Genomic DNA, 20,878 nt, shown 5'->3' on the forward strand with positions numbered 1-20,878 from the left:
GAGATGCTACGGCGTGAACCGCGTGCCTTGCCGACCCACAATGCACCGGTACACACGAGGGGGAGTGGGGTGGAGATCGTAGAGGGCCAGGGGGGACCGGTGGTCTTGATTTTTATCGGGGTGGATTGGATGCCTGTTTAACTGGGTTCATACCTTGGGCATGAATTGATGTCACATGGTGCTCTGGCTGCATAACATCTACATATTTAGTCATTTGCTTGTGTATCTGGTGCGCTAACTGCGCAAATAAAATAATTAGCTAGCTGCTCCTATTATCCCGTATGAGGTGACATCCCCAGAAGGGTGTGTATATACTGCTGCCCTTTATTTTAAAAGTTCATTTCCGATTACACCTTTCACCCAGGGAAGCCTCGCCGTGTCTCGACTTTTTTTTTTAGGAGGGTTCTGCCACGTTGGGAAAACATTTTGGTCAGCATTAGGATGTTAGGCCAATGGGACGCCACGTTGTTATTAGAAAAAAGACAACCTAGTTTGGGAAAACTTACAGAAAACTGACGGCTCGAGTTGACCTGAACAGGGACGGTGGTTGCCGCGAGAGACCACACGAGAGTTGCCGCGTGTTTACGACGCCGTCGCCAGCGTAGACTTTTTTTAAGTCTCCCTTAACGGCGCTTCCAACCTCGTGTCGACGGCTGTTTGTGTCACAGCCTCGGTTTTCAAAACCACGTCCCCTTTTTTGCCATTTGCTAATTATAATAACACATTCCGGTTCGTTTTTGCCCACCTCTCCCATTTGTTTTGTTTTCGTTCTCCTCCCTCCCTTCCCAACCATTCTTTCTGAGGAAGACTCGCAATGACTCGTCGTCTGGCGCGTGGCGCGTCTTGCTGAAGAACTCCCCCGTGCCAGGCTCCTTCATCCAGTCTCAGCCCAAGGCGGTGTACATTGAAATTGCCGGCCTCGCAATCGCCTTCCTCGCCGGCAAAAGAGTCCTGGTAATGGTGTCATTTTGTGTTTCTGTCGCGAACTGTTTGGTTTTTCGGGTGTCTCCGTAGGCCGGCTTCCGTCCCCACCACCCCCGTGCAGTTGCACCGCCTACGCACTGTGGCCGGGGTGGGAGGGGGCTTTAAATTAAACCTGAAATTTGCCTCGTGATTAATGCAGTTGTCCATGCGCAAAACGGATTTCGTGCAATTTGAAAATGTATACGTTAGGCTCTTACAATGAGTGACATGATTTAACGACGACTTGTTTATCTGGGAAAGCCACAGGACTCTTTGAGCAGGGTCCTGCATTGCCTTTTTCATTGTTTTCTGCCAACTTATGAGCTTGTAAACTTGTGGTGCACTTGGTGGCACTGTCTATTGAACTTCTTCCGCACCCTACGTAGCCAACCGTGCTAATATGGAGCTTTGGCATTATCCAGAATATGTATTTGAAAGCGATATGACTCCAGTTGATCAACTATTGGACGACAACTATTTGACTGTCAAAAATCCCTCGCAACAACCTCCCCGATAGCCAATCGCTGCTCCTCATAGGCCGCGCACGAGACTACGTGCGTGTACCGTGCGCACGCGAGGACTGCTCGCCACGCACGTCGGCGTTTTGACTGCGTGGCGCCTTGCAGGTGAACGGCCGGTCGGCCCAGATTCCCTTCTACTACCCGGACACGGGCAGCGATCCCGAGGTAGTGCTCTCGTACGCGGGGAACCACCTCCTACTGGAGGCGCGCGTCGGCCTGCGTGTGCTCTTCGACGGGCAGCACGTGCTGGTGGCGGCGCTGGCGACGCACGCGGGGCTCGTGGCGGGCCTCTGCGGCAACTTGGATGGCGATGCATCCAACGACATGAGGCTGCCGAGCGGCGTGGCCACCAGCCACGCCGGGACATTTGGAGACTCGTGGAGAGTGATGCAGCCGTGGGATAGGTGAGGTTGGTGGGTTAAAGATGCGTTTTATCCATAAGAGGTTTTTTTGGGTTGGATCGTATAAATATGTCGTTAAACCCACCACCACCCGACACGGCCAATTAGTAAGGCTTGTCGCATAAACAAAACATGAGTATAGCACACCACCGGTGTGTTGGAGAGAAAGCCTTTATATATAAGGGAAATTTGTGAATGTCTGTTAGAAATGTTTAGCATACTTCCCAACATGCAACAAACTTGAAATTTGGCCTGTGGGTAGCTTCCAAACTACACTACAAAAAGTATAGAATAAACTATTTGGGGGGAGGGGGCACATTAATGGATATTTTGCACGGCAAGTGAGTGGTGACGTCAAATCTGTCACCCGCATGCTGAAGCGTCACGCAGTGCACCTGCAGACGTCACGCCCCCCCCCCCCCACCCTCTGCGTAGGCCGTGTATTAATCCAAAACAAGAATCCATGTCTCGGGCGAAGCCGGGTAGCAAAGCTAGTCTATTCATAAATGTGGTGGCAATTCCCAAATTTGAATTAGAACCGCCAGTGATCTCTCCTCGAGCAATCCCAGTCGTCCTGCTTCTTGACCGCTGCCACCACCCCCCCCCGCCCCCCACCCAGCGGCTTTGAGCAGGGCCAGGCCAAGCCGCCCAGCGTCGCGAACCAAGATCTGGCGGCCCGCCCCTTGTGGTGCGGCCGCCTGCTGGACGCGAAGCTGTTCGGCGCGTGCCACGGGCAGGTGGCGGTGCAGCCCTACTGGCAGCGCTGCGTGTGGCACGTGTGCCACTCGGCAAAGCCGGCGGCGATGCGCGCCGCGCTCTGCGCGTCGCTCGACCTCTACTCCGTGGCGTGCGCCCTGCGGAGTGTCGCGCTGCCCGACTGGAGGCCCGCGGCCAGCTGCGGTGAGCGCCGCGGCCGTCGGGGAGACGCGTGGCGGTGGGCACCGCGCTGTGGCGGCGGCGGTGGCGGTGGCTTTGCGCGTGGCGTGTTAATCCAGAACCTGGTGGAGGCGGCGAGGGTGGTTGGCGGATCGCGCAAGCGTTGTACAAACGGCCCTCCTGGCTCGCCAGGAGGATGCAATACAGAAATTTGTGGAATCCAGTGTCCCCCCCCCCCCCCTAATTTGCTTTCGCCAGGTGCCTCAGGTTACCTCCCACGTGTAAACACTATTTGCCCTATAATGCATTCATATAAAAGGGGACTGCAGAGCTTGGGAAACTGTTTGCGCCGGCTCATCGCGTCCTTCCTTGCTCATAGAGGTAGTTCTCTCTCTCTGAGCGTTGGCGACCTTTCCGTGTAGTGTTACAAATTGAATTGCGATCTTGATGCTTTGCAGGGTCCCCCCTGGCACACTGTTCATGGTCACATATGGGCCTTGAAGATGGTGGGCAGGCCCGACCTAGGAAACTAGCACGGTGCTAAAAGTTTACATTCGTGTGGCGGGAGTTGGAGCCGGTTCCTGTTCCCTTTGCGACTGGGATGCTCTCCTGTCCCCCCACCTCCCTACACTGTTTAAGCATAATTTTTAAATGTAGTACAAGACTAATCGATGCCCAGGTATGTCGTCAAGTGATGGCTCAATACTGGTCATCAATAGTGACACGTGCTGAAGACTTGGTAATTGCAGCTGCCAAAGGTTGGGAGTGCTGCTGGAAGCCCCACAAAAACATGAACCTGCCTGGGTAATTTGTTATCAAACACTCCAACTCGGTGCGTATTCGGTAGTTGAGGGAGCGGGAGTGGAGTTCCTCTACCTGGACGGTGTGCTAAACACAAATAATAAGAAAATGAGTTCAATCCATGGCTTCGGTAGCTTCCTAATATCGGAAGGGAAGAGCGTTCTAGACGGCTGTGGGAGTGCATCTGAAAGCGCGTGCGCAACACTAACGGTTTGTTTGACCGGTTGGCCAAAAGCTGCAACTGCAAGGGATGGCCCTGGGTATTTGCGTGCTTGACGGGTTTATGCTGCTTGAGATTGGCGATTTAGTAACTCTGCTGCTTCTGCATACCCTGGTTACTTTGTCACAAAACCTTCAACTCTTCGTGAGTATTGGGGCATTTGGAGGGGAGTTCCAGTACTTGAAGTGCGCTCCATTCTCGTTTTTTGGCAGCTCGGATCTCGCCCAAATCGGAGCAGCATTATCTTTTCACCCATTACAGTAACTACGTTTTCTAAAGACTGCCTGGCCTGTCGCTGCACAAGGCTTCAAGGTCTTCTCGACCACAGTTATAATACCGACTCCTGTGGCAAATTGAAACGTTTTAAAATTGCCATCGCCACCACTCCATTGGCAAACGATGGCCATTCAGAATGCAAATGCTCCTCCTGGCTTTGCTTTTTCTGGGGGTTATGGATTTGGAATTATTGATGCAAGCTCCTTGACTTGTCTGCACGGGGGCTCCCTTTGTAGTGTTGTCCTTGCGCAACGTTCCATCCCATCCCGCTACCCATTCCCAACTCTTCCTTAACCCTGTCCCGCTTCCATCGCCCGCGCGCAGCCCTGCCCAGGTGCCCGCCGGGCAGCCACTACGAAGCGTGTGCCCCCGGCTGCCCCAGCACGTGCGCCGTTCCCACGGCGGACGGCCTGTGCCCCGTGCGGCCGCCCTGCCTCGACGGCTGCGTCTGCAACTTCGGGCGCGTGTGGAGCGGCGACCGCTGCATCCTCCCTGCGCAGTGCGGCTGTGTGGCCGGAAGCTCCTACTACCAGGCGAGTGGTGTGTGTGTGTCCACGTGAGTGGTTGGCGTTGTTAGGTCCCCCCCTTTATTGAATGCATCTACTACCACATGGATGTATCAGCGGTGCAGTATAACGCACCACCGGTCCTCGTCAAATGGTCTCAAAATCCAAATGTCAATTGACCTTCGACTTCTGACTGCTTCGACGTCGTAGGGAACAGATTTTGATGCACCACCAACCCCGCAAGATTTTCTAACGGGGTTGCAAATTGTGGGGAAGTAATTATTGTGAAAAAATGTTTCCTTCATATTGTACACCACCCGGTGTACCGCCAAAACGTTCACATAAAAAAAGTGGAAACCTTTTATATTTTTCCTCAAGGCAACGCTGTTTTATTGACATTGTTATGCTCCGCTAGTTTGAGGGGAAGGAGTTTGGTTTTATCTATCTCCCGCAAAGATTGACCCGCCCCGTCCGGCCCTTCCTCCTGCCCTACCGTGTGTCCTCTGCCCCACCGCTCAGGCTGGAAGTCTCTTCCTGAACCGTAACTGCACGGAGCTCTGCTCCTGCCGGACGGGAGGAGCTGTCGTGTGCTCGGCGTTCCGCTGCTCTGGGCAGTGCGTCCTCGAGGACGGGGAGTACCTGTGCTCCCAGCGCATCAGTAAGCAGCCGTAGAAGGCTAATGGATTGTGCTGCCCTCCTGCTGCTGCCTAATAACTCCTGTCCATTGTGTATGGTGGTCGCCCATCCAAACGCTATGCAGCCTCCACCCCTCTTGAGCTTCCGAAATCTGGCCTCGGAATTTCGTGTTGTTTTGGTCTTGGGACGGTTTCACGTTTACGGTACAAATTAGTCTAACGTGATGGTTGCTCGATACTTATTGGAAAAAGGCCTAATGGCAATATTGCCTGCTTCTGGCTGACCTAGGCCCACTTGGAGCTGGCACTGGACTGTCCCCTTGGCCAGACTGCAACGAGGTATTGAAACGGTTGTGGTGCCATGGTGGTTTAGATTTTATGCTATAAATTTCCACATGACAAGCCACTTTGTTGAGCGATCATTTGTGGTCGCGTAGCTTCGGATGATAAGCTAATAGCTATGTAGGCTTTACCGAGATTCCTCCCAGTACAAAATATACATTCTGATTTTCTAATCGATACAAATCGTTAACACAAATGGCGGCCATGGTTCCTGCCTACCCAACCACCCATCTCGTCTGTGGGGCAGAGCGCTGCCAGGTGACGGGAGATGCTCACTACAGCACATTCGACGGCACGGCGCTGGACGTGGACGGCACCTGCAGCTACACGCTCTTGACCGTCGCGCGGAGGCCGGACTTGTTGGTGTACGCGCGGCACGAGCGCAGTGCCCTGCCACCCCACGCCACCGTCGCGGTCGGGGTCTACATCCGCGTCCAGTCGACCACCATCGCGCTGGAGAGGGGATTCAACGTTTACGTACGGACACGCCCGCGCGGTGCCGGGCCGGGATGATGGGCGAACAAAGAGCTTTGAGGGTGGGCGTGGGCAGGCGTAGAATAGTGGTGCATTGGGATATCGGCTTTTTTTTTTGTCGGCTATCGTATAGCTGTCGCGTGAACAAACGTGCCAATTGTATTACTACTTTGTGGCACTACCAACATGGTGGAGAGCAAGTCACTAATTTTTACAACGGTACGACATGTTGCGGTTAGTTGGTGAACATTTTCAGCCCGTTGCCAGATCTAATTTCTAATTTTAACAGACGAAGACAAAAGGGATGTTTTCTCCATAGGCCAATCCGTTCCAAGGACGAGGCATACTTTATCAAAGCCTATTTGTTCGTGCCACCAGGTGCGCTGTTAACTCCCTCGCTTAGTATGCAGGAGCACGTGGGTTCTATCCCGACTGATGCCTGCTATGTATATACATATTCTGGAGTTTGTGCGTCTCTCCCTGTGGTTGTGACGGTTTTCCACTCCACATTTTAAACTCGACACGCGTTTTTAAGAGTTCGGCTGCCATTTTTAAATATCCACGTACTAGGCCCACCTTCGTTGAGCTATAATTTCTGATGGCCAGGTTGCGTCTGAAACTGTCCTACATAGCTCATTGGGTGGTCCGTGGTAAAGGTTTTTTTTATAAATCGCACGTCTGTGGCGTAGTGGTTAGTGCACTGCACGACCACCTCGGCAACCCGCGTTCGATTTCCACTCGCGGCCAACACCGGTGAAGATTGTATAAACCAGTCACGGGCTGCCTCTCGGTACTCCTGAGTGTCTGGTGTGTAAAATATTGGCACTTCGGAGACGAAGGCGGTCGGGTGTGGTGCTAGCCACCCACCCCTTTGTGTGCCGTGCCGGCCTTGAAAGGTGCTCACTAACAGCACTTAACCCCAGCAATCTGTTAAGCCTGTACGGAGCTGTCCGTTTTTTGGTGTGCGGGGTGACCGCAGCTGAACGGAGTGCGCCAGAACCTGCCACTCTTCAGGATGCCCTTCACCGCGTTTGAGAACGCGCGCGACATCGTCGTGCTCGGCCACGACCTCGACTTGCTGGTGCGCTACGACGGCTGGGCATCCTTCTCCATCGAGGTGGGGCCGGACCTGGCCGGCGCCACCGCGGGGCTGTGCGGCAACAACGACGGGCGGCCGGACAACGTCACGAACGCCGTGGGCTCGTCGTCGCCGTGGCTCATCCGCCCCGTCGACTCTGACGCGCAAGTTTTTTTTTTTTGCTTTGCCTGTTTGTCTTGCCATGCGGTGCTCCCAAGTCGGTTGAGCGGTGATTCTAATAGCCCAGCGGTAGTCGAATCCCAATATAAATTTATTTGCTTAAACGCGCATCTCCTTTGTCGCAAATTTTCCTCGCTCAAAGCGCCATTGCATTTTTAATACTCGTTGAACATAAAAATGGCCGTAGTGCATTCACGTGATTTTGGGTGCTACGGAAGTTCGCTTCAAATCTAGCAGCCGCGGTGTGTGTAATGACAGCCGTAAACTACTACCGCGTGCCATCTGCTTCGGTGGATGTTAAAGAATCCGGCGACGGCATTTGCAAAGAGGCCATCGTGTGGGGGGGGTGGGAAGGGGTTAATTTGCGACGAGTGCTTTGTGTGCGTGGTAAACGAGTGAACTAACGCCCCTGCCGCTTGCCCATTCGCCTCCCGCGGGCCCCGTTCCTCGCGCCGTGCAGCTGCGTCCCTTTGGTCCGTCGGCCACCTCCTCTGCCACCGCGGCTGTTGGCGGCGGCGCAGGCGGCGTGCGCGGTGCTGAGCGACGCCACGGGGCCCTTCGCGGTGTGCCACGGCGCCGTGCCGCCCGCCTGGTGGGCCGGCGTCTGCGTGGCAGACCTGGCGGCGGCTTTGTCGGCGCCGACGCGCGGTGACGGGCGGGAGGCGCGGTGCCGCGTGATGCACGCGTACCACACGCGCTGCCGGCTGCGGCGCGTCTTCATCGGGGAGTGGAGGACCGTGGCGGGCTGCGGTGAGGCCACTGCCACCCGTGGGTTTTGTTGTTGCATTTAGCGTGGCAGGAGACTTATTTTTGGTCGTTTACCCCGGGACAAGCTGCACCTGAGGTTCATAGGACGTTAATTCTGGAGGGTCTTGCTGCTGCATTGGGTTTTTCAGATGCTTTCAGCCAATTAACCCTTTGCCGTTCTGATGACGTACGCGATTAGTCTTTGTTCCCACCCTGCAAGGTGCAGGGTGGGTCCTTGAATGGAGGAAGACTCCAGCTATATCTGGTGGGGTGGTCCCTACTTATTGCAAGCAGGCCGCACTAGTGGTGATTGGCACCTTGTTTCCCTATTACAGGTGGACCCCACCACCCTCCATAGTGTTCTGCCTTGACACCTTAGTGGTGCCATATGACAGGCCCTTATACTAGTAAAATAAAAATGGTTTAATGCTTTAAACTGTGGACGATGTTGATGATTTAAGGTGGTGCTGCGCATTGTCGCCCAATCCAGACGAGGCCTGCCCAGCGAACAGCCGCCTCGAGACGTGCACGTCTGTGTGCCCGCCGTCGTGCGCGATGACCACCTCCGACTGCGAGTGGCCGTGCGTGTCGGGCTGCCAGTGCAAGCGCGGCTTCTTCCGCCAGGGCGGCACCTGCGTGCCCCCGGAGGGCTGCGGCTGTTTCGACGGCAGCTCCTACTACGCGGTGCGTCCCCAGCGTCGGTTGGTGTGGGTGGGCACGACTGCCCTTCTTGGGCACACCCTACCCATGGGAAGGTATGGGTAGTCGAGAGAAATTGGCATTCAGTATTTTTTTCGGTAAAGAATGATGGGATGGACATTGCCGAGGTGATGACTCGCTCCGAGAAGACCCACTAAGGACTAATATTGACATGGCTTAATGGTCCCGTTTTTGCCACTTGTGGGGATTTGTGGTTCAAATTCGGTCACCACCCTGGTTAATACTCTGGGCGCATTAACCAGAACATTGCGTGCAGGAGATCTTTAAAGAGTAGGCCACATTGGGTGGGTACCAGTGTCCACGCTTTCAAATTTGGAAGATGACCTGAAAATGTATTACATTGGAATTACACATGGCAGGCAATTATTGGTTGCCCCCTAATTCCTATTTGCAGGCCAGTTGCGCAGAGTCTCGCTGTGCCGCTCAAGGACGGCTGCCACGTGGTAGGAGGGGGGAGGGCCTGCTAATTGTTTGCTGGTGAAACGTGTGGTTCTTATCGTGCGCAAGGGGACTCGAGTTGCCTCCCCGAACGCGAATCGCTGCCATTTTTTTACGGTGACGCGGAGCCCTGGCTCGCCCGTGCGTCCCTCCGCCCAGGTGGGGCGTCGGTTCAGGGAGTCGGACTGCTCCACGCTCTACACCTGCCATGGAAACCGCTCGCTGACCCAGCGCCGTGACCCCTGCGAGCCTGGCTACAAGTGCCAGCTGCAGGACGGCGACTACGGCTGTGTGGCGGGTGGGTGGGGTCGCTTCCTTCGTCGTGGCTTCTCGCTGGAAGTGCAGCAGGTGGAGGGGGGGGGTTTGCTCGTGAATTTCTTAAAATTCGTGCCACTGCTGGCGTGAAATAAGGTCGGGTGGAGGGGGGGAGGGAGGGATGGTACTTCAGAAACTTGCAGCAGTTAATACAAACTGGGCATGCTAGGAGATCTAATGGATCGGCGGACCTCCTAGATTACAAGTACCAGTCGACAGAGCGGGATGTAGTAATGAATGATGACGAGCCATAATCCACTTCTGGGTGAAGGCTACCGCTATTTCCCACCACCCCCCCCCCCCCCATGCCGTACTAAAATTTCGGAGTGAAAATGGATGTCGCCATATTTCACTGTAATAGTCTGTAAATTGAAGCTTCTGTTCAATCTCCACTTATTGGAGTACCAAAGATAAGCAAGTTCAGCTTTCTTGTTTTCATGCCCCGTTCGTTACCTTTTTAGTGTTTAGCAACCCATGGATTCTACAGCCTTGACATATTTTATATTTGCACCACCCGGAGAGGGCGGTAGCATGGTGGTTTCGCACTACCCTCCTGAACGTTGCCCCACCCCCGTTGAAGGCTAGGGCTTTAACGACTGCATCAGTGGAGACTGTCTGCTCCGGCACTCGGTGGCTGGTGTGAAGGACACGTACATGATGTGCGAAATGGATATGTTGACTTTACATTTCCCCACTTGAAATATTAATCATAATAAGCTGATACAAATTGTGATCTTGATGCTCCCCTGGTGGCGTCGGGCCTGTCATAGCTGAGTGGTACATTGGGTGAGTGCCGACCCTGGTGAGTGAGAGGTCTGGTATCCTGAGTGGGTGAGGGTTGGGGTGAGGTAGGCTACTCTGCGGTGAGTGTGTGGTGGCGATGATTCCTCTTTGCAGTGACGATAAAACCGTGGCACAGTGACGCAAGAGGCCGAATTTTTGTTTATTATAATTTTGCTTGTTCTCCCAGTTACATACAAATTTTTGCTGTCCATTTTTGATAAGCAGAAATGTCCCATCCACAACTCTGTTCTGACAACTGAAATGCAAATGCGCACTCCTGAGACATTCTTGCAACTTTTTTTTTATTGGGTCTTGCAACCCTGTATCATTTTAAATGCTCCTCCTACATGATCAATTAGAATTTGTTCTGTAGAGGTACTGAGACCAACTTGCCACGCTTGAAATTGTATTTTAGTTGTGGGAGCGGCCTAAGCACAGATTTCAAACTTTGAATCTCCTGGCATGGCATTAGACCAATTGAGCGATGCCATCTTGTTTGCCATTTTTTTACTCCATCACGCCACCGTGTGCTGATTGCTCCCCCACCCAGCTGATGAGATGACCGTGGGGTGCTTTAACGAGCGGATGATGGTGGCCATCTCGAAGCGCCTGGTCCTGGGCCAGAACGTCTCTTCCCTCTCGCTCATCTCCTCTGGTCCAGGCTGCGAGCTCCGTGACACGGGGCCGATCATCTCCTTCAACATCTCCCTGCGCGAGTGTGGCACCATCTTCAAGGTGCGCCGCCTCATCTTCCCAAAGAACCCCCCCCCCCCCTCCCCATTGATTTTTTTTTGTGGCTCGTTGCAGGCACCGCGGTGGCAGGATGTTTACAACCTTGCCTGGTATGCAGGAGGTCGTCGGTTCAATCCTAACATTGAACGCCTGTATAGTTGGAGTTTGTTTTCGTGCCCCCCCCCCCCCAACGCGTTTTAGAGAATTTGATTACTATATATTTCCACGTGATCGGCCGCTTGGTCGAGCTATCATTTGTGGCCATGTCTCCTCTGAAAACGAGCTAATAGTAGGCCTGAGGGCTAATGAAAGCCACCACAGGTCGACGGGCATGCCGGCGGTGTAGCGGTCATCTCAGTAGGCCTGCACACCATGGTAATTTTGTACACGCAGTCTGAGACTTATGGTGCTGGGCTGATCGTGCCGTTGCACACGGCCGCGTGGCCATCAGCAGGCCACGCCACGGACCCTTGGAGGCCACGGCCCAACATTTCATCAACGTGCGTTTTCGAATATTTGGCTGCTATAAATTTTCGCACTACTTGGCTGAGCGATCATTTGTGGCCAGGTCACTTCTGAAAAAGCACTACATAGCTCGGTGGGCCTTACCTGGTAAAGTAAAAATGTGTTTTGTTTAGCAATAGTTTATTTTTAACACTTAACCAGCAAGGCCCTCTGCATTGGTTCAATCTCTAATGCAGGGGGCTCCAAACTCATTGTCCATTATGTTATGTTATGATTTCTTGCACCATACATAACCAGTCGTGCTTATCGGAGGTGCGATTGATGTGTTGCATATTCCGCGCAGTTAATGCTGGGGTCTTCGGCTATTGGTTTGACCTGAAGTCAAAAGCGACTTCAATTTTCCTTGGCATCGTCTGCTCCCGTGCTGCGTAGAACTGCACGGTGGGTAAGCAAGGCAACTGGGAATCACGTTCCGAGCACCTAGGATAAGGGAGGGGGAGGGTGTTTAATCTCTCCGCAGGAAACGAAGGACTACTTTGTGTTCAAGCAAACGGTGACGTTGAAAAACATCTCTGCGAACATCATCACCTACGAGTGGCTGATCGTCATCATCACTGCTGTGTGAGTGCTTGTGTCCCTGACGACGGAATGTCCTCTCGACTGCCTCCCCTGGCCACGGTGGGTCACACCGCCGACTTTGCCATGTGAACGAGAGACCTGTAGGAGGCAGTGGCGTACAGCAAGTGGGCTGTGGGGTAGTCGCCGATGAGTGGTTCTGAAGAAATGTTTTTTATATTTGTATGTGCTGGTGTTCACTTTCAACCCCAGGCCCTTGCCCCATCTTGAAATGAAGATTTGTTTTCTATTTGAAACAAATAAAGAAATATATTTATTCTGGCTTGAACATGTTGAGGGCTGCCTGTAACAAAACTCTCTTGCCGACTTCTTTGTGTTCATACATTCTCATGGCGACTCGATGACTATCAAAATTTCCAATTTTTTTCCCAAGTTTTGTTGCACCTCCCCAATTTGTAGCATGGTTGGCTACAGTGCAGAGAAGTTCTACATACACATGCATTACTACCAATGTTTCAAGAAAAATATATAATTCCCTAACGAGACTTGGTTTGAATGTCTGTTATTCCTCTTACCCCCCCCTCACCCTGGGAGTCTACCTTAAACCGCTTTTCTATCTCCATGGCCCTACCCTGGGGCATGTGGCAATTAAATGGACGCAGATTAAAGATCGTCGTTTTCCAACTCCATCGTCTATTCAGACGCAGAGTGGATCTCGTCCGCTCCTGTTCAAGGAGTGGAGGCGGCGGAGTTTGCGATGCGGTCGATTTTGGTTTGGGATTCGTGGCCGCACTCGCAGGCCGCCGGCTCTTTGGTAGCATCCGGTAGTCGGCATTGGCCGCGTTGCCTGGTTCCTGATCTTCGGTTGCGGGAGGGGGGGGGGGGAGATCCCCCCCCCCCCCCCCCCCTAATGAGAGGCTTATTTTTCACCTCGGCCATAGTCCAGACTCTCGCTTCTGTCTCTCGCCTTCAACTGTCTTCGTGGCGTGACGCTTCGGCTGCGAATCCAGACGGGAGGTGGTGTGATTGTGGGCAAACAGTCGTCGCTGGGTTTGTCCCAATTTTGTTATCGGAAGGTGCCGGTTGACAATTTTTTTTTTAGTACTTTCACTCAAGCGAGTAAAAGGAACGGTGCCTTTGTTAATCTTTTTAGAGCCAGTGATGGGGAAAATCTCTCCTTCCTGTTTCGCATGACATTTGACCTCTACGAGGATAAGTTGCATCTCTCCAGGCTCAACCTTCCGCTTGAGGTCATGTTTAACCACGAAGCCACCCAGCCAGATTGCGTGCGTATTGTACAGCAAGTACTCGCTTAACGCGCTTTTTTCCAGCGCGTTTGCCATAATGCTGTTTTTGAACCGTCGGACAAATTACTTTGGGCTGTGGCCGAGCCGTATGATGCTGTACGTGGCACACCCTCATCTCGGTTCTTTTGTCCTGCCGTGGGGATGACAGCGTGCTGATTTTTAAAGTGCACATGTGATTCTGGTACGGTTATTTTCCCTCCAACGTGGAACTTTGAGTATACGACTCCTTATTTTCTCATGTCTTTCACTTAAACCTTATTTTGTCTTTGCATTTTATTTTAGTGTGCAATGTTTTGATACCCCCTTCAGTAGAAGTGATATTATTTTTTTTTTAAATACGGCTTACACGGTACTGTGTTTTTAAACTATTGGCTTGCCCTAACGCCGATGCTTTTACCATTTTCACTGTCTGTTCCGATCCTTTAAGATGCAAAATCCCAAGGACAAAGCTCCTGAGCGAAGACCCGTTCCGTGTCAACACGACCAGCGTAGCGCTGAGCCAAGTGGCGTACAGCGACCTGCACCTCCGGATGGATCTGTTCCAGACGCCGGACTTCGCGAGGCGCTACGAGCCGCTCGAGTACCCCATCGCCGTGCGGCCCCGACAGCCCCTCTACCTGCAGGTGTCGATCCGCACCGGCCTGGAGCTCGCCGCCTTCACGGTGGACTGCTTCGCCACGCCGGGCAGCAGCCCCCAGGGACCCTACAAGGCCTACCTCGTCCGCGATGGGTGAGGTGGGGGGGAGGGGATCTCTGACAGAGCTGCTGCTGGGTGAGATGAGACCAACCCGTGTTTCTGTTTTTTTTTTTCGTAGGCCCTAGAAACAGATTTACTGCCAAGTTGGTGATCCTTGTAGTGATCCTGAATGGACGATTTGGTTCACTTTTACTCCCACCCCCGATCCTTCCATTACCAACTGGTGCTCGGCAAACAATGCTCGCTTGAGAAAGAGAACCTGCTGGCCTGAGGTGGGAGTTTGGCACCGAAGCTGATCCTCGGCCTGCTGCCCGCATCTCCCTCACACCCCCCCCCCTCCCCCACAGTTGCCTCCAGATGGATACCGTCAACCTGACGCTGAGCGACATCGTCCGGCGGTTCTCCTTCAAGGCGTTTGGATTCGCCGGCTCTAAAACGGTGAGTGCCATTGTGACCTTGCAGGGAAGAGCGACGGTTACTGGAACCTTCTTTTCAGCTGGCAAGGCCCACAGTTTGAACTAAACGGGAGTCGTATGTCCATTGAATTTCATACGCACGCTGTATGTAGCTTGATTAATCGGAGGCACGGAACGGATGGCCACAGCCCTGTGGAGACCTGTCAACGGAGACTTCCACGTCATGCAGGTGCCAAAGCACGTGCTTGGCAACTATGTAAACAATAAAATCGCCTCCAGTCTGCTGTGAAGACCTCGGGGCCCATTGACTTCTCCACCTGTTTCTCCCCCTGCCCTCGCCCAGCTGTACGTCCACTGCTCGACCATCGTGTGCGGGAAGACCAAGGCGGCGTCGCGGTGCCGGCAGGGCTGCCTGTCGCAGAGGAGGCGGAAAGAGGCGGCGAATGCGGTCGAGGGTGACGAGGAGACGACGGTGTTCGTCCTGACACGGGGGCCCTTCGTATGGGAGGGGGACGACGACAAAGTGGTGGCGGAGACTGAGGGCACCGACAGTACGTGTCACACCCCCCCCCCCCCCCCCCCCCACAGCTACCATGTGGTTGTCGTTGGTGGACGAGCACCACACACCACCCCACCGAAAGAATCTAGAAATACCACTGTCCATCCAAAATGCTGTTGCCATATCTGTGTCCTCGTTCATGGTGCCGTAAAACACCTGCTTCATGCTGATGCCGGAATCTATTAAATGGCACCGTGCACGGGGGTAGTCGGCTATGTACATAGTCGCTAGCCAGTACGCATGTTGAACCTCTTCTTTTTGCACCATACGTAGCCAACCGTGCTCGTCGGAAGTGCAGGTAATGGTGTTGATGTAATTGGCAGTTCAGTTGAACTCCCATCTGGTGCAAAAATGCCGGAATATTATTTGCAGTCCGTGCTCCCCTCCCCATGTAACGACCGGGGGAATCGTTTGCGAAATGGAACGCCTGCAACTTGCACACGAGGGTAAGGCGCTTGGCCTTGCTCCCCCAGTGATGTGTTTGACCGATTTCACTTCATTTGCAGCCCAAGGAACTTTTGCAGCCGTCGCTGGGATCTTCGTGGCCCTGCTTCTGTTCCTCGTCCTCCTCGGCGGAGTCCTGTGCATCGTCGAGGCCCTCTGCAGCATGGACGCTGGACCGCCTGGCGGGTTGGGGGATTTAAAAGTGGTGCAAGACGGCAAAAAATCTTGTGCGAAACATTAAAACGAGAACCAATAAAGGAATCCGCAAAAGAGCCCTCCCGTGGTCATTAATGTGTGGATGCGGCACTCTCTATGGAATCATGGCCTTGGGTCCAGGGCGACCTTGAGGGGCCCCAAGGTCATACCGGTGGGGCGGTTACTCTGCAAAGGTTGTAGCTTGGCCAATCCTCGCGACTTGGAGTGTGGAGGAGCCCTGCCATTGTAATGCGGTCGCAACTAAAACGCAGCAGCCAAAGCTGTCCTCTTCCTGCGTTGTGTTTTTTAGAAATCTTAAAGATGCGCAGTGCTAGATGGGTGATCGTTTCCCATCGGTGCTGCGTCGTGTGCATTTTCGTAAATCGACACGTGTCCACGTGATATTTTATATATTTATATTTTTCCATTTTTAAGTGGGCCTTTAAGTGCTGCTATGGTTTATGCAGGCACTGAATGCCCATGAGGGTTCTTGATAACTCCCCGTGCTGCCCTCTCTCTATCTCCTTCCCGTGTCTCTTGCCGATCCCATCACGCTCTGTTCATTACAACTTCCCAGTCCCTAGAAATCCAAAGCCTGGGTGGAGGGGAGCGGGCGGGGCAGTCTTGCTGTTTTGTCCTGTTTTTTCAATTTGAACAATTCGCTAAAATAGTTGGTGGGGGATTGGAAATGCTTGCCCCTTTTTAATCTTGTGACCCTTTTCCTACGTGCGTTTGTCCTCGAAGTGATTCGTTGGCGATCACGGAAGCTGTCGGGAGGAGGGGTAGGGAGGAAATGTGTTCTGAATGTTTTAAGTCTCTTGCTTGCTCCATCTCCCGAGTTTTCAGGAGTAGACTCGTCAAATTGGCTAGCTTTTAGATGGTTGCAAGTCCGCTAACGGCAACACCACTACTGCAGGTTGCTTCTTATTTAGGGGGCATCCTTCCTGTATCCCATTTTCGGGTAGATGCGCTGAGGTGCTGTCGTTTCAAACTTTTAACCTTCGTGAAAATAAATGAAACTCTCGATGCTGGAGGTTACCGGACGCCGGCAACGGTCTCAAAGTCGCTTGAATTCAAGCCCTGCATCAACCTTTAAGTCCTGGTGTTTTTCCATTTTGGTCCATTTTTTATTTTAAATCTAAAGCGAGTTCAGTTTAAATCGGCCATCCCAATGTTTTTGTTTAAATCGGCAACGCGTTTTTTTGGTACGAGGGAAGGGTGTTGGCGTTTTGAATGCGGGAGAAGGGAGCCCAAATCCTCGTCCGATCGATAATTCGTTCACGCCGAGATGTGTAGCTCGGCAAAGCAAATATCGGAGTCTTCCCCCCCCCCCCCCCGTGGGTGAAGTTCATCCCCCCCCCCCCCGTGGGTGAAGTTTTAATACGAGAGAAGACGTCGGCCCCTCGTCTCTAGGTCCTGCGGAGGGACGTGGGAGGCGAGTGCCTTTGGGCTTAAATTCGACCCTTCATGGGATGAAATTGGTAAGATCTAAACTACTTGACTAATAGACAACATTTAAGGAATGTTATTTCAGTATTGTGAGAATACAGGGTGGAAAAATATACGGTACAATGTAGGATGATCATGGGTAGACGAAGTTTCCAACAACCCCAAACTCCTAACCCAGCCGACCAGCATTTGGGAGGTGGGGACATGGTGAGTAACGAAGCCGTGCCTAGGAGTGAATCGTTGCACAATTCCACTCTCCCAGACATAACCCACCACGCCCCTCTACATGACAAAATCGATCCATAATACAGGTTTTTTTGGGGTTGATCACGTATAAATGTATCGTTAAACCAGCCACTACCCGACACGGCCAAATAGTCATGTTTGTCACGTAAACGGAACATGCCAGTTCGTCACTAGTACAGCACACCGGTGTGTTAGAGCCAAGCCACGACATTTACAATTCGAGTACGCCGTTTCGCTAGTAATTGCAACTAGCTTCATCAGGCGACAGCCAGATGTGGGCAAGTCCGGCCTGATTCATTCCTTAGAGGTGTAGATGTGATGACGTCACTGCGCTATTACGCGAAGTGGGGGGTTAATAAATGCGTTTAAATGACTGGGTATCCAGAATGTTATTTATCACGAAAAGCTTACGCGTTTAAAAATAACAAAAATCCACTGCCAACGGCATTGCGCGCCGTGTGGGGGTGCCTGGCGTTTGTGGGACGTTCTCGTGATCCGCGGGGTGCCACACGTGGTTATGGGAGGCGACGTCCATGGCGAGCCACGCCGGCTCTCGGGCTGTCTGCTCCAATGTCTGTGGAGTGGCTCATTGAGATGAATTGCTCATTAAACATTCACGGATGTGGGGGGGGGGGAGGCGTGCAGGTCCGCGTGTCTGTTTTGCGATCGCGTGTTTTTGTACTCCCCACCCCCGACAGAATTTGTTAAAGGTAACCTTGCATAACAGGCCTGTCCCAGTCGGATTGGGTTAATGGGTCCGTTGGCCAGGATTGATCCACTGCTGGATGAAGGTCCCCCACCCAAACCCGTGATATCTCGTGGCGCTCTGACGAAGCGATGCACTCGGCACTTCCATTGGGAACCAACGCGAAGTACAGAGCAGTAAGACTCGTTTGGTTTAGTATGCATGTTGAGCTTCTTTCGCACCGTGCGTAGCCTACCGTTATCGAAGGTTGGTGACATCGGAAGCGTGGTTTCTAATATGTACCAACCTTCCTGTCCGCTCGGTTGCTGGAGGAGCCCTCTCGCCGCAAGTTGCGGGGGTTATTGACCGTGCTTCACGACCTTTGGTTTAGCGTGGGTTTGCGAAGGCAGGGGAGCATTGGCTTGGAAGCGTCGAAGTCCAAAACGATGGATTTTGCTTCACTGCCCACCTCGTAGCCCGATGGCAGCCCGCTGTGTGCATCGTTGGTCACCCGTCCAAGCTCTCGAGACCAACCTTACAGCGTCAAGCCCTGTCACAACTCCCCGGGTATACTCCACGCGATTCGGTCACTTGCTAAAGAACGAGGGGGTGGGGGGTTCTCCCACAAGTGGAATTGCAGAGGAAGAGAGACCAAGGGGTTGAGTCGAGAACGAGATGGAGTGGGATGTTTAGGGAAGGAGGTGAGGGCTGGTGAGAGGTGGATGATGAGATGGGAAGGACGAGAGCGCGTAGAGAAATGTACGAAAACTTGACACTGGGGCGATGATTCATGGTGGTGGTATGTTCTTTAAACTTTCTTTTAAACCAGGTAAGTCCCTCCTGAGATTCTACATAGCGCTTGGCTATCACAAAACATAGCGCAACGAAGTGGCTTGTGGAAATTTATATTAGCCAAATACTCAAAGCATGTTTCTCAATTTAGAGGGGGAAACCGGAGGACTGAGAAAAATCCACGCGACCACGGGGAGCGGGACATGCAAACTCTAAATGCGCAGTCGTCAGTGCTGGAATCGAACCCACAACCACCTGCATACCAGGCGAGGTAGCAGACGTCTCGCCAAATATAATAACGGAGTGGCAGCCAAGGAACGGAACGAGTCTGAGCGCGACTACTGTGGAGACGGAGCGACGATACAATCGACTCGTGTGTAGAGCAAATTCTGGGTGAATTATTACATCGCAGGATGGCGAAAGATGACCGGCGGCTGGGAAGAAGCCTTCGTCGAGCAGTGGATCGAGCAAGTCTGAAATCATGACGGCGATAATCCAGTTATTAAGTCTCCGATGTTGTTTCTCGCTCCCGAATCCCACAGTCGGAATAATTCAGACTTGGAGGACCGGGCGGCCGAGTGTGGCACGGCAGATAGTTTAATGCCTCGCCGATGGCCTCCACCTAATCCGGCCGTGGCCGCGCGGGGCTCGGCGTGGATTAAATAAAAACACTGAATAATTAATGCGCAATATTTTCAGGGGGCTCGTGAATTATGCAAGGAGTTGGAGAGGGGGGGGGTGGTGCATGCGCGCGGTGCAATGCAGGCCGGGTGGGCGGGTGGACACGACGGAGCGTGGTGGGTGAGTGTGGGGGGGGGGGGGGGTGAGCGTGGTGGGGGGGTGAGCGTGGTGGGGGGGTGAGCGTGGTGGGGGGGGTGAGCGTGGTGGGGGGGGAGAGCGTGGGGGGGTGGTGATCGTCGCTCCTGTCTCATCGCATCGAGCAAAGTGGCACCGACTCCTGTGAGAAAGTCGAACATGAAGCCGTTCGTCCGTGACGCTTACCTGCCCGCACGGAGGCAGCTGCTGCTGCTGCTGCCGTGTGCCACGTGGGTACTGGTCCTCATCGGCCATCGAGGTACGCGGTCGTGCTTGGTGGGAGGGGGAATAAGACAGACGTGGAGATGCCGTGCAAAGACGAACAAAATATTTTTCGTGTAGCCTGTAACAGATTGTTGGGGCAAGTGCTGTTAGCGAGCAGCACCTGTGAAGGCCGGCACGGTACACGAGGGGGTGGGTGGCCAACAACACCACGCCCGGCGGCCTTTGTCTCCCCAGTGGTGATGTTTACACCCCGCACCAGGTACTCATTCGAGGCTGAGTCGACCTAAGGGAGGCCCCGGACCGGTTCAGATAATCATCGCCGGTGTTGAGTTGGAATCGAACTCTGGTCGCCGGGTTCGTAGCGCGCTAACCGCTACACCACCGCTCCCCACCGCGATACCGGGCACGCAAACCTCGCAAAGGACGCGGCAACGATGACATCGTTCTTGTTGGTGGGGGTTTCTCTCTGTTTCGTTAACGTGGCCCTGCGACTTCCCGCCGCTGGTACCCGCGTAGGGGAAGGGGGTTGGCAAAGCGACTTCCCCAGCCTCGTGCTCCCACTCCTTGTCGTTCTCCTCCGCTGGGTAGTGGCCTCCGAACTTTGGTTTCCAGATCGCTGCCGTTCTCGTCCGCCGCGTTCGACCGCCGCGCTGTTCATCTTGACCAACCTCCCCCCCCCCCCTCTCCGCTGGTCATCCTTGCCACCCACATTCGCCTTGCGTCTGGGGGACCAAAATATGGGGACCAAGATAGGGGCACCGGTGACGGCTTGGAGATGTTAACTCCCTCGCCTGGTATGCAGCAGGTTGCGGTTTCTATCCCGACCCCGACGCCTGCTGCTGCTGTACATTTCGAGTTTGCATGTTTCCCTCTCTCCCCGTTGGCGCGTGGCTTTGTTTACGGATCCTCCCGTTTTCCCCCTCCACATTTAGAACCACGACTTAAATTCGCTGCGATAAATTTCCGCGTGATGCGCCGCGACCGTTGTTGAGCCGTCA

The 20,878-nt window shown here is 53.5% G+C and overlaps 1 protein-coding gene across 5 annotated transcripts in view; it reads left to right on the forward strand.

Annotated features, from left to right (window-relative positions):
- Nucleotides 1-15,744, forward strand: part of LOC116955551 (alpha-tectorin-like) — a 38,090-nt gene extending 22,346 nt beyond the window's left edge. For 3 of the 5 annotated variants that reach the window (XM_076053335.1, XM_076053336.1, XM_076053337.1), the window contains exons 18-33: nt 808-954; nt 1,590-1,888; nt 2,505-2,785; nt 4,383-4,591; nt 5,084-5,222; nt 5,789-6,018; nt 6,995-7,257; nt 7,734-8,023; nt 8,511-8,704; nt 9,338-9,476; nt 10,827-11,011; nt 11,994-12,094; nt 13,784-14,086; nt 14,401-14,491; nt 14,813-15,020; nt 15,535-15,744. In XM_076053335.1, the coding sequence (XP_075909450.1) occupies nt 808-954; nt 1,590-1,888; nt 2,505-2,785; nt 4,383-4,591; nt 5,084-5,222; nt 5,789-6,018; nt 6,995-7,257; nt 7,734-8,023; nt 8,511-8,704; nt 9,338-9,476; nt 10,827-11,011; nt 11,994-12,094; nt 13,784-14,086; nt 14,401-14,491; nt 14,813-15,020; nt 15,535-15,713 (3,258 nt within the window). In that variant the 3' untranslated portion in view covers nt 15,714-15,744. Of the gene's footprint in view, nt 1-807; nt 955-1,589; nt 1,889-2,504; nt 2,786-4,382; nt 4,592-5,083; nt 5,223-5,788; nt 6,019-6,994; nt 7,258-7,733; nt 8,024-8,510; nt 8,705-9,337; nt 9,477-10,826; nt 11,012-11,993; nt 12,152-13,783; nt 14,087-14,400; nt 14,492-14,812; nt 15,021-15,534 lie in introns of those variants that run through there. The other 2 variants (XM_076053338.1, XR_012930020.1) reach the window with 2 other exon arrangements.
- Nucleotides 15,745-20,878: the final 5,134 nt, after the last annotated feature.

This window comes from Petromyzon marinus, chromosome 60 (assembly GCF_048934315.1).
Source record: "Petromyzon marinus isolate PM22_M1 ecotype Great Lakes invasive population chromosome 60, UKy_Petmar_22M1.pri1.0, whole genome shotgun sequence".
In the NCBI taxonomy this organism is placed as follows: domain Eukaryota; kingdom Metazoa; phylum Chordata; class Hyperoartia; order Petromyzontiformes; family Petromyzontidae; genus Petromyzon; species Petromyzon marinus.